At 35.0% G+C, this 17,370-nt stretch overlaps 1 protein-coding gene across 1 annotated transcript in view; it reads right to left on the minus strand.

The window, feature by feature from the left end:
- Window positions 1-1,877: 1,877 nt before the first annotated feature.
- The window catches only part of LOC145205184 (chitin synthase chs-2-like), a 31,233-nt gene continuing 15,740 nt past the window's right edge, over window positions 1,878-17,370 (minus strand). Inside the window, exons 14-32 of the mRNA XM_080077843.1 lie at window positions 17,107-17,315; window positions 16,378-16,584; window positions 16,057-16,180; window positions 15,725-15,827; window positions 14,439-14,606; window positions 14,026-14,113; window positions 13,260-13,413; window positions 12,666-12,750; window positions 12,257-12,497; window positions 11,877-11,994; window positions 8,413-8,509; window positions 7,798-7,928; window positions 7,113-7,213; window positions 6,899-7,035; window positions 6,280-6,359; window positions 5,702-5,789; window positions 5,093-5,178; window positions 4,137-4,268; window positions 1,878-3,439 (exon numbers count right to left, since the gene is read on the minus strand). Of these exons, the coding sequence (XP_079933969.1) occupies window positions 3,256-3,439; window positions 4,137-4,268; window positions 5,093-5,178; window positions 5,702-5,789; window positions 6,280-6,359; window positions 6,899-7,035; window positions 7,113-7,213; window positions 7,798-7,928; window positions 8,413-8,509; window positions 11,877-11,994; window positions 12,257-12,497; window positions 12,666-12,750; window positions 13,260-13,413; window positions 14,026-14,113; window positions 14,439-14,606; window positions 15,725-15,827; window positions 16,057-16,180; window positions 16,378-16,584; window positions 17,107-17,315 (2,533 nt within the window). The 3' untranslated portion in view covers window positions 1,878-3,255. The remainder of the gene's footprint in view (window positions 3,440-4,136; window positions 4,269-5,092; window positions 5,179-5,701; window positions 5,790-6,279; window positions 6,360-6,898; window positions 7,036-7,112; window positions 7,214-7,797; window positions 7,929-8,412; window positions 8,510-11,876; window positions 11,995-12,256; window positions 12,498-12,665; window positions 12,751-13,259; window positions 13,414-14,025; window positions 14,114-14,438; window positions 14,607-15,724; window positions 15,828-16,056; window positions 16,181-16,377; window positions 16,585-17,106; window positions 17,316-17,370) is intronic.

Here is a 17,370-nt window from a genome sequence, read left to right on the forward strand (position 1 = left end):
AAGTTGATGTTAAGGAAGGACACTCAAAAAACAAATAAACACTCGACAAACAAAACATTTGGTCAGATTGCGGTGTTGTTAAGTCTAGTGTGACCCTAAAAATGCATGTAATAAACTTATTTAATTTGCAAGGAGATTATTCCACGAAAACCTAACCTAAAAACTTTACTGCGAAATAAGATTGGATTTCCCTGTTTAGTATAAAGCTCACGGCTCATATAGGACCCTAATACAAGATAGAACGCAACACAAACATTTTTACTGCATGCAACCAAGCGTCCTGATATCACTGGCTAAGCAAACACATCAATTATATCAATCAAACCATCACGTTTATAGCGGAATAATCGATTGAACTTGCCCTTGAAATATCTGACAAATGATAAATTAATAACTTCTTCAACACAACGTCAAATTTCGTGGAAATGTTTAAAATTAATGATCGACCGGGGCAGGCATTTTCTACCGAGTGCCTCCCTATCTGTCAAACATTGATACAAAAACCAGACCAGGAAGCTGACATCACGTACCACCAACATCGCCTATTGTTTGGCACATTTCCTATTAAAATAAAAAATAAGTTGTGTTTTTCAGTTAAGGTGTCCTATGTTGTATGATTTTTAAACCAATGTGTCACTAACGTTGCACTCCTTGCGTTTTAAATGCTTTTTCAAAACCTAATTGCTAATTAAACTTATGACAGGAATTTAATTGCTAATTACACATAGGTATGAAACTTTCGTTTGCTCAATGTAAATACTGTGACATGATGACGCAAGGCTGTGACGTCATACCGAAGTCACGGGACCAGCGAATCAAGTGGAGTGGAGTAAAATTAAATAAATTAGTTAAATTAGGTGTAAAAATTTGAAGCAACAAAATACATTGTTTTGTGTAACAACGTAAATTACACCAACATCACTTGTTTGGGTCACTTTTCTTGCAGCCTACCAGAACATTTTTGAAACCAAACACAAATCTATAAGGTCAGCTTGTTAAATAAAAAATGGATAATTGAGTACAGCGTTTCTGAATCGAGGTCCTTTCACCATCTAGTAGTACCACGAATGTATTCCCTCACTTGTGACGACAATCATTAAACTTTTTTATTCTTTGTTAATTGTAGGGCACAGAATTGTACATTTTAATACTAAACATGGAGGCACAGATATTGTGGGTTCTTTTAGGGGAGCACCAACTAGTAACGGTTGAGAACCACTGCGCCAGTGAATTACAAATTTTTACTAAATAATACCGAGTGTGGTAAAAAGCGAGTTACAATGATTTGTAAAACTGTCAAATTACCTCCACACAACAAAGGCTAATGCATGCATTGTCAGTATTTTATTGGGTTTTAGCTTTGAAGGCTAGTCAATAAGCCTCCGACAATAGCTTGAATACAATATTGGTCCTTGAAACAGACGGTCAAGGCCTTTGGCATCACTAAGTATATTTAAACAGAACATCCCTATTTTACGTTTCTATTATGGTTTGTCGCTATATTTGTCACAAGCATATGAACACACTTTTCGTGTGACAAAGCCACACCTTGTATTGTAAAGTTACGGACAATTTTAGAGATTTACGTAAATACGTCAATCATGCTCAAATATCATTTATCAGTCCAAAGTCTTACGGGGCTTTACTCCTGCCAGCTTCTCCCTTCCCATGGGTTGTCACACTGCGCAGACATTTAGTCAATATTAGTGTTGTTAGGTCGACCGGCTCGTTATTATTTAACGACAAGCAAATACTGGCTGCATAACGCAACTAGTGTTCTTTATCGGCCTTTGATATATTTTGCGCATTAAATACTGCGGTTTAACAGAGCGAAAACTAAATCTAGTTTGCTTTGTACACATACAGGTTCATTGCGACAATGTTTACCATTTAACTTTTTCGGATATTCAATACGCAAGTGTCATTGAAAAGCACATATTTTACTTGCAGATAATCTTTAAGTCAAGAAAATTCAGATAAAAGTCGATTGAAAGAAATGTACGTTTTTTGAGTACCGGAAATTTAAGAGAGCAACAAGAATGCCAAAAAAGAGAAGTGTAGTTTCAATTGTCAGTTAAACATTTTAAATGCATTTTAGAAGCATGTAAATAATTCACTAGAACATACATTTGAAACACAACATAATATTGTTGGGGGCAGCGTGTATATGTTTTATTGGCGGACCACATTCAAGCACAATGCTTTTGATTGTCTACTTTTCGAACATTAAATTACTAATATGAATTTGATAAACTCAAAAATATTGCACTAACACAAAATTACGTATTTCAATTTTCAAAAATTACAAATAAAAAATTAACACAAAAAATCCGGATTTTTCTATGTTGTATTAAAGTAAAACACTTTTCATTGCAGTGCAATATTTAGTTTCTAAACCTACTGCGTTTAAATACAGTAAAGGATAAACGAAAAAAAATTAGCAAAATTTAAGACCATACTACAATATTGGCCTTGAATTGCTTCGATTTCTAAAAGTTGAACAGATTCCTAAATCTCGTACGATTTCGTTGTTAACTTGCAAATTGCAACGTAGAGGTAAATAGCATAATTTTACTGCAAGTAGCCTAAGCAAAATTGCATGTCACATTTTTCGCGTCAGTACGTTAACTTGGAAAAAAGCACAATAAAATCATCAAGCACAAGCAACCACAAACACACAGTTGTTGAACTTTAGGGCAATAAACAACTTATAGCATATAGATCGGTGTAATATCAACATTCTTACCTTATCTAATTTGTGTGATAATTATCAATGTGACGATGGTGTTTTCGTGTATTTAAAATAAATGTTGCCAATTTTCCTTACATGATTGCCATAGCGAGAAACCTGTAAGGCACGCTTTTACTGCAATTTTATTACAATTCTACATATATATCGGGTCGTTCAATCAATTCACTGAATCGAATTGATTATTTTAACTTTTGTTCATTTTTGTTTTTATTTGGCCACTGGACTCGGTAAAAGGGTTTCTTAAATAAATCAAGTTTATCACCACATCTTGCAAATGTTTATCTGCAATTGCAACATGCAACTATCCAGGAAAACGCTAGTTTTGGGACGGGATATATTCCAGAGTAAAAAGCAATAAACTGCACTGCTGTGAAAGTTCTATAGCAAGCTATAAGCATTTTATGCCAAACGTAATGAACTAGCTGCGAAATAAAATAGAAAAACAACAAAAATGAAATGTCCTTTTCGGAAAGCAAACCCAAAAAACTCGTTACATGTCAATTTTACATCCTGGCCGTTCCGTTGGCGGGTTTTGCTTTGGTATAAGAAGGGAAGCGGACTTTCATTTCATGGGGTTTCTCTGGAATCGGTGGTGGTGTAGGCGGCATATTCCTCTTTCCAACACCATTGGTAACTGTGGCCGCCTGGGTTGTAGACTCCAATAGGCGTTTGGGTTCAGTTTCAACACTACAATGCCCAAAATGGTAAGTTTGCGTACAAGTGTCCAATACTCAAAAAAGGATGTAAATTTCATAGTGCGCCAGTGCCGTTGAAGACGTTATACCGAATCAGCCGGTCACCAAGAATTTCCATATAGCAAGGCGTAGACTAGATGCGCTGGGATTCGAACCCACGACAAGAGTCTTTCCGGGAGCCAAACTGTACCTAGTGAGCTACGCAAGCTTAGCGATGAACCCTTATTAAAACTCGAATCACAAGCACCGTTTCCTGTCTCGTATGCTGCACGTGTCAGCTTTGTAATAGGAGATCGCCAGATTGACCAAGATCAGTTAAGGTGAACATAAATGCTTAACATTGACCAGCCCGGAAGCGTCTATGCTGACCAACGATCACTCCACACTCAATACATATCACAGTAAACCAGGCCCATTGAAAGCGTTAAACCAAACCTTTCTGACCTACGCTCAGTGGTGGAATTTTTTTTTTGTCAGCCGGTTCTATCACAAAAGTCATTTTTTAGCCTGTTCAAAAAGTCTATTGACAGTAACCAGTAATGCTAACCGGTTCGCTGATCTCATAAAATTTCGTGAGACGTTTGTATAGAACCGGTGCGAACCGCTGAAACCCACCACTGCCTACGCCTAGTCATATGTCTGGTATAATTTTTTCCGGATTTAAATCTTATGTTGCATCAGTAACTTACCTTTCTTGGACAGATGAGTAGATTTCTTCACCGACCTGGGAATAATTTGCTTCGAGATCACGTGGTTTATTTTCAATGACGTCATCATATTCCCCGTCAGGTTCGTAAGCTTGGTTGTAATGCGCCGCGCCCCTGTTAACATACAGTATCAGAAAAATGGATAACTTTACAAAGCGTTTCCGACGGAAGAAAAATTGATCTTTACCAAAACACAGTGGTTGCCAACGTATAGCAACAAGGCTTTGGTTAGGACTTATTTTTTAGATATGTTTTTCTTTTTGTTTTGACGCTATATTCTTTCAAACCTGTATTGCATTTTAATTTTAAGGCTCATTAACTAGCACAACGACCTTTTATATTATGAAATTGCCTACTACTTTACAGTATGACGAACATTTTAAAGGTAGTTTTCATACCCATGAATGGACAAACACAGTAAGATCCAAAGTTAGGAATTAAGGCTGAATTTTAAACGTATACCGCGTGGAAAAAGATAAAAACACGCTAAATTTACACTGAAAACCGAACCTCTGCCACAAGGGTTTGTTCTTGATTAGATAGCCAAGGCAATAAGCATCGTCAAAACAAAAAATTCAAATAATACTGTATTTTACCAGTTAATGCCACTCGCCAGCAAACGTTATCAGAAAAAAATTTCAAAGTTGTGCGTGCATTAAAACTGACAAAATGCACAAAATACGAATGTAGCCTATTAATGGCATTAGCTTAAGTTGTGATTTTTTATAAATACTGATTTTTTTCTATGAATTTTTCTTAAATTGTTTAGCTTTTATCGCCTTTAAATTTGGATTCATTTCGAGTACTATCATCACGTTGTAAAAAAAACACTTTGATGTCGTCAAATCAACGTGTTACTACACAAGATGCTGTCAAAACAAATTGAAGAGATGCTATCGTATGTGTTATTATTTAATCGCCTGAACACTGTATTTTACCTGCTAATTTCTGATTGAGCGGGAGAGTTGCATGTCGAGGTTGGAGTTCGTTCAAAAGATTGATTTTGTCGCCTTCTTTCTTCCTTCTGAAAGTTTAAAGTTAAACAGTAATTGTGGAAACCTCACTTCACAGGCAAATAAACTTAAAGAAACTAAATTTTAATTTTTTTTTCGACGGAAGCGTTACATATAAAACTAAAAAACCGAAATATGCAATTATGAATTTTGACTTAAGGTTGGATATACTGTTACAAGGGAAGTATCATTTTGAATTCGGCCTAATTCCAGGCCGATCTTCCAACGGGTTAACTTGGGTGAAAATGTCACATTGGTAATCTAGCTTTCGAAACTATGTATTTAGACTTTCGGGCCGGGTTCGGGTTGGGTTCATGCCTTCTTTCTAATCTCGATGGTATGTACAGTACGGTTCTAAACATGGAGTACGGCTTTAAGACACATCATGCGTACTGGCTTCTTGGTTTACTGTCCCACTCGTAAGAACTGCAAACCTTGTTTTAAGACTTAAATGTATTTTTGACAATAAAGAAAGCTAAAGAGAAAATATCGGCAATAAATTGAGTAAATAGACATTGAACTGTGAACAGTTACCTGTCCGACAGTATGGCTCTTTATATCTTCTCGTCCATCTGCCCACTTTAACGGCGTCGATGCAAGAACGTGTAAAGCGGTTGACCATCTATGCACAGTTGTGAATTTAAATGCAATATCAGTTATACTGGAGAATTAAAGTGCAATAAAGAGTGTTTTACTATTTAGAAATATTATCCGAACAAATTTGCAAAATAATTATCTTTCTGCAATTTACCGAAACGTAAATATATACATTGTTTTGAGCCCTTCGTGAACTTGCTTAGCAAAATAATAGATGTTTACCCAAAATTTAACAACCAAATGCCTGCATGAGCTAGTCTGTAAGTATCAGGTGTTGTCATAAGAATATTGGCACTTGGATCTGATAACCAAAAACATTAAGGAAAAATAAGCAACCAAAAAGAAACACTTTTGAAATAAATAAAAACACAGCAATAACAAGTATACTAGTATACTACATTGGTCACCGCATGAGCACGTAGTAATAATCAACTAAACCACATAGAATTTACAACTCTTGAATTTAACGCAACAAAGATGGTTAAACGACACATTACTGGCAATTGCATACTGACCTGTGAACCAACATACAAATAAACTGAATGATAAGAATGATCAGAAAAAACACCAGAAACAGAACGGCGACTACGTTGGCCTAAAATAAAAAAGGCAAGTAACAGAATAGTCAAGGCAAAAAAACACAATTACATTTGAATAAAGAGTACAACAATTCTTTTTCAAACTGCAAACAATAAAAAAAATGGCTGAGCGAAATTTGCTATTACCAACCAATTATATCAATAGTTACTAAACGGCAGTCTAAAAACTTTTTTGGGCATGAACCTAATTAGCTAAATTATTAAAGGGATAATAACACAGATTTGAAATACGTCCCTAAAATACTCATACGAGTCCTAAAAAGGATTTTCGTGAGTCCGCGATAATTTAATAACAAGCAAAAATATTTTACACCGTCCTTTTTATTATTCTACACGTTTGTTAAGTCCGTGAATGTTTAACATACTTATAGGGCAAAACTGGTCCGAGTCTCTGGATCCAGACAAAGCCAACGTACGTCCGTTTTTAGTTTAAATTAAATTAAATTCTTTTCAATGCAATAATAGCAACAACAGGCAAGCCAAACGAAATTTTCGACAACCCACATTGAGTTCAAGGAACATATAGTCTACGTACCTCGACAGTTTTACCCTGAAACTCGAAACTCAAATGTAACTCAACAGATTTTTGAAGGGCAAAGTTGAGAACAATCCACAAGGCGTTGGCGAAAAAATACGCTCCGCTCATTTTGTTTCGCAACTCTTTTAGATCAGCTGAATAAAGCAACGGAACATGGAACGAAATTACATGCACTATTGTCAAATATTTATGCAGTCAAGATTCAGTTTACCTGATACTTTTTCCTTTTCCTCTTTACTCATATCAAGAGGCTCGAGATATTGCTCGATGAGGTATTTCCAAAACTTTCGTTCATCAGGGGGGAGATTAAAACTGCACAAACATCATTTCAATTTTCGTTAGAATATCGGTTTGACAAATATGTGATGAAAAGATACAGTTTAAGTAGAGCATACGAATAATGTATAAGTTACATGTTAAAATATACGTTTGGTAATCAATACTAAACAGAGAGTTGCTTTAAAGTTGAACTCTAATAACCTATTTTCGCCTTTAATGACAAATTTCGCACCTTTTGATCAATATTTTATGTGCCTGTTACTAATGTGGCCTCTCGTATCATTAATGATGTCATGAGCATTTGCGCAAACGTTTGAATCACAAAGCATGTCGCTTTTACAAGTTTATTTGGGCCGTTACATTCGTCATTACAATTAAATCCATAAAACTACTATTTCATACTGCTTACTATAAATCTGGGTAACCTCATATTTAACAAGCTTTTTTACGCAGTTGATTAGAATATGCGATTACGAGGTTTTAGACAAAAATAATGTGTTACGAATTCGTGATCCTAGTGAGATTAAATATTTGCCGGGAGGTATTGAATCTCATTAATCTGTAAGTGAAATTTCAAGTTCAACGTAATAGGTTTTACTGGGAAAATGTCCACGTACTCGAAATGTGCGTCCTCAAAAGTTCCATCCATAACCCAACGAAGTCCTTCAGTGCTTTCTTCCTTCAAACGAATACTGTCAACTTCGCTTTCGGTGTCTGTCATCTCCAAATGAACTTCTTGACTTGAACACTGTTTCAACAATTTGTTTTAATTAGTTTCCCAATGTTACTCGAAGACAGTGGTTCTTAACTGAAGGTCTATGATGACTTGCTGGGTGGCCATAAGGCGTTAATTATATTTGTTGATAAAATGTAATTATTTGCATATAATTTATTGAATGCTTAGTACGAAAAAAGTCTATCTGGGTTGTTAGCCATTTATTGTTAGCTGTCAGTTGTTTGATACCACTCTTCGAAGTTATGTATTGAAGGAATATATTTCAAGCCAATGCTTATTGTGGATTTTTTCTTTACCCTCAGTTAACAATGGACTGGTCCACGATATTTATTTAGTTAAGCTGGTGGTCCATGGCCTGAAATAATTTGAGAACCACTGCTCTAAGATAGCTAGCCAAGTTAGAAAATAAACAAAATTATTTGATAATTAAAAATAGGGTTTGGTTCTAAAAATGTGAAAAAACGGAACAAAACAGTTAAGCTAAAAAAAAGCTTACATGCGCTTGATCTTCAGTTAACTCGTCTCCAAGTTGCAACGCTTTTTCTTGAGCCGACGTAGCCACTGCTGGTGAAAGCTTCTTATTTTTTTGACGTCTGTTGCAAACAGAAACTATTCGTTTAAGCACAAAAAAAGAAGTTTATGTGCCTTTAACCCAAATTACGGTAATTTGTTGAAAGAAACTAAAAAAAAAATTCTGATGTGTTTAACCGAATTCTGGAAGATTCCTTACGCATGAACTAATTAACATTTACATTTTACAGAATACAGTATAATGGAGTAGTATGGGCCCGTCCCGCGGCCTTGGGCGATCTGACCACCTTTACCAGGGTTGTGGGCAGACTGCACGACAAGAGCAATGAGTAGCGGACAAATAGTTTGGAAGTTCACTATTTAATTGTGTTAAACCCTGGGGACGCAACACAAATTACACATTTTGTCAAGCAAATTTTCCCCGGTCGAACAAAGGTTATTCAAGAGTTTAACAGAGACGTAACAGCGAGCCCGCATAGTTATTTGATACTGGACTGCAAGCAGGGCACACCGGATCAGTATCGTTTTCGTAAAAAAAATTCAGGGGCGAAGTTTAGTTTGTTTAGGTACCCGAGTCGTTCTAAAGCTTAAGAACGTCTAATGGTTTGCGCAGCAAGCAGACCCTGATGTTCACAATTTTGGCGCAGAGCAAACCAAAGCTTGCCCGAACGAGTATGAAAGGCGCCGATGGCGAAACAATCTGCTGCATTTACGAGTGCTGCTACAACATCCTAAAAGTGAACTTTCCACTAAGTCGCACTGCAAGAAAAGTTGCAACGGCACAAGAAAGGCTTGCGTGAGGTTACCAAAAGCCAACAAGCGCGAGGCGAAAAAATACCATCGTACAACGCGATGGTTTTCTCGCTGCTATGCTATTCCGGCCATCGCGGGTAATCTGTTTGGTCGGAAGTAATCGGAAGGTGTAATCATCAACAACCAATCACATTAGAACTCTCCTATATCCAAACAATTGAAATATATGAATAAGTGAATTATGCGATTAGTTGAAATATACTATTCAGTGAACCATTCTATTAAGTGAATTATGCGATTAAGAGAAATTTGCTATTAAGAGAAATATGCTATTAAGTGAAATGTGCGATTAAGTAAAATATGCGATTAAGTGAAATATGCGATTAAATATGCGATTAAGTGAAATATGGTATTAAGTGAAATACGCTATTAAGTGAATTATGCTATTGAGTGAAATATGCTATTAAGTGATTTATGCTATTAAGTGAATGATGCTATTAAGTGAATTATGCTATTAAGTGAATTATGCGAATCAGTGAATTATGCTATTAAGTGAATTATGCTTTTAAGTGAATTATGCCATTCAGAGAAATATGCTGTTAAGTGAATTATGCTATTAAGTGAATTATGCCATTCAGTGAAATATGCTATTAAGTGAAATATGCTATTAAGTGAAATATGCTATTAAGTGAAATATGCTATTAAGTGAAATATGCTATTAAGTAAATTATGCGATTAAGTGAACTATGCTATTAAGTGAACTATGCGAATAAGTGAATTATGCTATTAAGTGAACTATGCTATTAAGTGAACTATGCGAATCAGTGAATTATGCTATTAAGTGAATTATGCGATGAAGTGAATAATGCTATTCAGTGAAATATGCTATTAAGTGAAATATGCTATTAAGTGAAATATGCTATTAAGTGAAATATGCGATTCAGTGAAATATGCGATTAAGAGAAATTTGCTATTAAGTGAAATATGCAATTAAGTATGCGATTTGGTGAATTATGCTGTTAAGTGAAATTCTATTAAGTGAATTATGCTATAAAGTGAATTATGCGAATAAGTGAATTATGCTATTAAGTGAAATATGCTATTAAGTGAAATATGCCATTCAGTGAAATATTCTATTAAGTGAAATATGCGATTAAGTGAAATTTGCTATTAAGTGAAATATGCAATTAAGTATGCGATTTGGTGAATTATGCTGTTAAGTGAAATTCTATTAAGTGAATTATGCTATTAAGTGAATTATGCGAATAAGTGAATTATGCGAACAAGTGAATTATGCTATTAAGTGAATTATGCTATTAAGTGAATTATGCCATTCAGTGAAATATGCTGTAAAGTGAATTATGCTATTAAGTGAATTATGCCATTCAGTGAAATATGCTGTTAAGTGAATTATGCTATTAAGTGAATTATGCCATTCAGTGAAATATGCTATTAAGTGAAATATGCTATGAAGTGAAATATGCTATTAAGTGAATTATGCTATTAAGTGATTTATGCTATTAAGTGAACTATGCTATTAAGTGATTTATGCTATTAAGTGAATGATGCTATTAAGTGAATTATGCTCTTAAGTGAATTATGCTATTAAGTGAAATATGCTATTAAGTGAAATATGCTATGAAGTGAATTATGCTATTAAGTGAAATATGCTATTAAGTGATTTATGCTATTAAGTGAATGATGCTATTAAGTGAATGATGCCATTCAGTGAAATATGCCTTTCAGTGAAATATGCTATTAAGTGAATTATGCTGTTAAGTGAAATATGCGATTAAGAGAAATTTGCTATTAAGTGAAATATGCAATTAAGTATGCGATTTAGTGAATTATGCTGTGAAGTGAAATTCTATTAAGTGCATTATGCGAATAAGTGAATTATACGAATAAGTGAAATATGCTATTAAGTGAACTATGCTATTAAGTGAACTATGCGATTAAGTGAACTATGCGATTAAGTGAAATATGCTATTAAGGGAAATATGCGATTAAGTGAATTATGCGAATAAGTGAAATAAGCTATTAAGTGAAATATGCTATTAAGTGAACTATTCTATTAAGTGAAATATGCTATTAAGTGCATTATGCTATTAAGTAACCTATGCTATTAAGTGAAATATGCTATTAAGTGAACTATTCTATTAAGTGAAATATGCTATTAGGTCAATTATGCGATTAAGTGAAATATGCTATTCAGTGAACTATGCAATTAAGTGAAATATGCTATTAAGTGAACTATGCTATTAAGTGAAATGTGCGATTAAGTAAATTATATAAACGCACACGCTTTATACGCAACGAAATACCGCGTCCAATGCAAACGTTAAACAACACCAGACAAAACCCGCCGCCGACTCTATCCCTTTTTCCTTTCGCGATCCAAACTTATGCACAGCCGGCACCAATGGCATAGGTGGTTGGGCCGCCAAAACATAAGGTGACACAACCACCAAACCGGTGAAAAGACCGCTAAATCGGTAAAGACCGCGGGACGAAATCATACAACTTAGGGCCTTTTAGGCAAAAAAGACTGAGATCAAAAGTGTTATTATTAAATTGTTACGGATTTAGTAGTGTATGTGAAGTTATAGCATTTTAAACTGAATGTTTTTGATCTACCTCGGAACAAGTAAAACACTTAAACTCGTGTGTACCCACCTCGATAGTGCTCGTACTTTAGCGGTTGTAAGATTTCCAGCTGTTCCTACTTGACTGATCCACTTTTTCATCTGTTTCACAGACACTCGCTTCTCGTTGCCTTGATTCGGTTTTGATGCTAAAGAAAAACATTCCTGGGTTTACCAACTTTAAAGTTCACGACCAGAATCCGATTAAAAAAAACCTGTTACACTAAAATTTCTACAATGCGTTTTATACAGCTGTTATTTTGATAAAACTTTTTCCAACACATATATGTTTTTGGCAAAAGAATTATATACTGACTACAATATTTTACATTAGCTACCACAATTCTCAAATATTTAGTTGTCACAGTTCGTTTTGAATCAAAGACGTTTTTTGACAATTTTTGTACCAACCCTGTGGCTTTGTGTTCCTTCTAATAGTTGGCCTTCGCTTTATGCCCTTTTCTTTTTTCGGTTCACTTTTCGGAAGAGGCTTGTAAGCATGCGCAGTAGGTCGGACACCGATTGAGCAACTACATATATTGCACAAACCACAGCTGTATGACCCTTCGTTGTCTGGGTGGCTGTGTTGGATAGATAAGTTTTGGCTCTTCACTTCGATGGGTTTTGCTGAACCGGTTTCGCCCTCCAGTGACTACAATGTGAAACAATAATGTAATTTTAGCATTTTTTGCACTTTGGCAAAAATCAACTGCTAAAAGTCAACATTATGGGAAACTAAAAATGTCCAATGTAATTTTGTGCGACGAAATATACAAAAGAAACATCCGTATGAACGTGACGGTTTGTTTTATTAACTAACCTCATTTTGAGCTTGCGTTTCTTGAGTTTCTTCTGGCTTTTTCGACTCCCTCGTCCCCCAAGATACATTGTTCATATTGGTTAGACTAAAGAAACATATTTACCATAAAATTTATTTTCTAAACGATCAGATACATGGCTAAAACCGACACCAATTACGTGAAGTACATCACTTTCTATATTTAGGTTATATTTTAGACAATTGGGTGTGTTGTTTACAATGTGCGAAAGCTCTTCTGTTTGGGGTCTTTACGGTTGGTCTAAATTAGGTAGACAGTTTTATAGTTAATTTAATACAGCATCGCGCAGTATTACATTTCGACCGTTTATGCCACAAAATTGGAATCATGACAAGCGACGGTTTGGGCTTAAATTTTAATAAAAAGTCGTGTCGTTAGTCAATCTAGATAAATCTATCGGGCCTATTTGAACTTTTTCGTGCAAATTCGATTTCGATACCTATATTCAGGGAGATCAAGTTAAATTTTAAAAACGATGAACTGTGTGTCAACAACTGAGACATATATTGTGCTGTCTTGATCCTTTTCAATTTGACTCAAACAGCAAGCAAACATTCGTTGTTGTTGTTTTTTACCTGTAAACCATTAGGAAGATGAAAGCCGAAGGCACACATAAGTAATACAGAAGTCCGTGTGCCAGACACAGCAGCTCGTGTGGGTGGACGATGCCAGTGAAAAAGTATAAACCAACAAGTGTGATAACAAATATGTTATTTGGTTCAAGAAGTCCTGGAAAACAACATATTTTGCTTCTAACGTATTTTCGTGTTACAAAAACGCAAAACATGTCAAATTAACAGATATCTTATATCCGGCTTTTGTTTTTTAGCTCAGATTTTATTAGGTTCTGAATTTAGATGTTTTAGGTTCCGACTTTTTATGTTTTTTTCTGATTTAAAGTAAGTTTCAATTTTAGATGTTCTACAGCTATTGATCGGTTGTAAACTCAGTTAAATGTTTAAAACAAGAAAAATTTGGACCCTATAGGCAAATTTAACATGCCTTGTGGGAAAATACGGCAGGACAAAAGTTTATATTTTCGATCGATAAATATGTATTGCGATAATTTGGGCCAAGTCCTTTTAAAGCACTTAACCCGACCTCGTGTTTGCAACAGTGTTAAAAATAGATTTGTGAAAAAAATATAAGGCAAATTTTGTAGTTTAATAGAAAACAATAAAGGCGGTATACAACACAAAAAGGTTAAGAATCATTATTTATGACATTTACAGTAGTAGCTAAACCAGTTGCAACAAATGTATCGCTATTTAACTAAATCAGAAAATCGGACAAATGTTAACAAATATAAACCTGTGATCAGAAGTAGTTTTTTTGTCTTACCTCCTGAAGCAATTCCAGCTATCAATATTACCATCACGGCCAGCATCACTAAGGCGTATATAATGGTCAAAATCGCAGCCACCAGAATCTAAACATTAGAAATTAAACAAACACTGAAAGAGTAATCTCTATTGCAGTAAATACAGTTTTTGATAATATGTCATGTAAAAAAACTAAAAGCCTAATTCTTTCAGATAGCTTCAACCAAACATAACTTTATAATGTTTTGCCAAAGTTGTTGTAGCCAAGAACTGGTTGACAATAAGATGGGCCAATAATATTAATTTTAATATCTTATAATTTTACTAATATTCTTTCAATATTTATATTTTAGCTTTCAAATTCATCGATGGCAAAAATATGTTTGAAAAGCAAATATGGTGTAACTTTATAGCTTTAAAAGGTCATCTTACCTGGAAATCAGGTTTTGTAGTGTAGCAGAGTATAACAAATATAACGACTGGAATCAGTGCAACCAAAAGCGAAGCAGTTGCATCCCAATCAAACACAGATTTGTAACTTTCTGCTACAACCAGAATAACAGTAGCTGGGGCAATTATTGACGATGCCATCAGTCCTACCTGTAAACAGAAAATGATTTATGTACAAAATCTTTAAATCAGGGGTTCCCAGCCTGTGGTTCGGGTACCACTAGTGGTACGCGAGTAGCTTCCGTTTTTTCACAAAAACCTGGATTCGCAACTTTATATTTTGTTTATCTGGTTTTGTTTACAATTTTTTTTTCATGATGCCTATTGTTATTGTTACGTAACTATTCCTGTTGTTTCGTATCATTATGATCTTCAAAATACAGGTCATGTCAATTTTAACAAGCACAGTTGCTTTGAAAAGCCGTGTAACGCTGTGGGACAGTGGGCGTTAATTTTGTCAAATGATTGCTCTTGATAGATATCATCTACTGTTTTATAGCTTAAGCTACAATTAGCGTTTGATTCGATCAAATTAGTTGTTCTGCAAGAAGTGGTACGCGTGGCAGTACAGAGCGTCCAAGTGGTACGAGATCGTAAAAAGGTTGGGAACCCCTGCTTTAAATAAATCGAAGTGAGATATATATCGAAAAAACTCTATATATTTAACAACAGTTATCGTTTGTTACAGGATCTCTCCTGTAGATAGTGTGTACCCAGTGCTGGATTAACCATAAGGCAAAGTAGGCAAAAGTTAAAATCAGAAAATCCAGGCCACTTAAAAACTACTCCGTAAGATTGACCTCCAAAAACTAGTTCGCAAAAACGCGCGAAGTTGTTATTTAGTTAGGCATATGACCAAGTTTTTGCACGGTACTCTGTGTTATAGTTGCAACAACGATCTTTGCGACAATGATTTGGCAACACTGGTAATTCTAATTTTTTTAGTTGGCAACCCTGATTTTCGGGCCACTTATAAAACGTGCCTATAGGCCAGCAGACCCTTAATCCGACACTGTATGCACCATATACCGACAATCACTGATTGTACATGTAATTTTCTGTAAGAATAATTGACAGCAGTGCTTCCTAATACACATGGGTAAAATATATATCATTTAACAATATTTGTTGACTGATTTTGATTAGGAAGCACTGTTGATTCGTCAAATATTCTTATTTCTAACGAGGTTAAAAATTTGTATTGGTTTGGTTTGCAGAAGATTCATTGCATAATCATTTAGCTTTCTAAGTGTGTATATTATCCTTACCTGGTAAACAATGTATCCCCATGAAATGTACGTGTTGTTCCGTACGGTAAGCTTCGAGTCGTTTAGAATGTCTAAAATGTTGGCCATGGTCGAAGGACCCCACCTTCAAAACCAAAAACGTTATCGTAGATAAAAAATTAACACCAAAATCTCTTACCTAAATTCAAGGTTAATATATATTTTGTCGTTTCAATATCTACAAAACAGTTTTTTTTTTGTTTTTTTTTAGTTTGTAATCACATTTGTTTTATAGTACGAAATTTGTATGTTTGTAGGCCAGAATAACAATTCAACTAATATATCTAGTATTTCATATTTTATATTTTTCGCACCTTCTCCTCTGGTTGTAAAACTCTTTGAATTCTTCAGGAGCAAACGTGTAGGAGTCTGAAGCAGCGCTGTATTCGATTCTCCAGCCTTGTTTCAGTAAAAGAGTGCAAAGCCAGCGATCTTCACCTTTAACAAGTTGGGCATAATTTTTGTTAAAACAAGATAAATACTAGTTAGTTTGCAAGAATAGCTATATGATTTACTTTGTATTAAACCATTGTAATATATTTGGTGAGACAAAAATGCAAGATTGCAACATAATTAAGAACCGACTACAAACGCATTCAAACTATGCTAAACTTTAAGATTGGATAGAAATAAACCTTGATCCCATTGCAAGTGGTGATGCGCTTCCGTTGCCATAGAAGTGTATGTGTGCATGACGTTGTCTTCTACTAGCGCTGAGCCACGAAACATACTGAAACATCCGGGACTGCAGAGCACGCACCCGAGTACATGTTCAGCTGTTTTCTGGAGCCAATGACCAACTGCGTACTCAAACTTTTGAAACCATACAACAGGGCCACTTCCTGAAAGCAAATGTATTATGTCAATCAAGTAATAACATAAGGCGTGAAGCACGATGATTACATTTCTGTTCGGTTTTACGGTTGGCATTTAAACGCATTCGTTTTTAATAAAGTTACTTATTGATCTAAATTGTGATTTAAATGTGGTTTGTGATTGTTTGTAAACCGAATCAAGGATCTGTTCACAGACCCAAAATAAATAGTCTTAGAAAACAGATTTGCTTTTAACTGTCATCAATGATGGTAACAGCATGTGTCTTTTTAAAAAACAATTTAGGTCGAGTAAATTGTCACCCGAATTGTAGAAGTTGTTGTTGTTTGTTTGTTTTTTTGTTACAAGCCATGGTATCAAAACAGGCCTAATGGGTATTTAAAAGACAGTGAAGCAATAGAACTATCAAACGTTTGACAACCTTGCCAACCAAAACATACCAAGATACTATACCAATGTTTAATCGTTGGCTAATTTTTATTAGAGCCAATTTTTTATGGTCTCCGCGCCTAAACTGGGAAACGGTTTACCAGTTGGATGAATTCTTCCACAAGCTGCCCCAACATCCGGGTTCTTTTTCATCCGATCTAAAAGCAAATGAACAGCCTTAGGTTGGAAGTCAACGTCTCCATCGAGTGCCAGTATAAAAATGTTATCCAAGTCGTATTTCTTCTTTTCTGATTGTAGGTAGCCAAGAATGTAATACATGTACATGCATTGCGACCAACGCTTACGATGCCTGTTAAGGTAAAAAAGCTTTTTTATTGAAACTGAAAACTAGAAGATGAAATTAT

The sequence above is a fragment of the Phallusia mammillata genome, chromosome 8 (genome assembly GCF_965637545.1).
Source record: "Phallusia mammillata chromosome 8, kaPhaMamm4.hap1.1, whole genome shotgun sequence".
NCBI lineage: Eukaryota > Metazoa > Chordata > Ascidiacea > Phlebobranchia > Ascidiidae > Phallusia > Phallusia mammillata.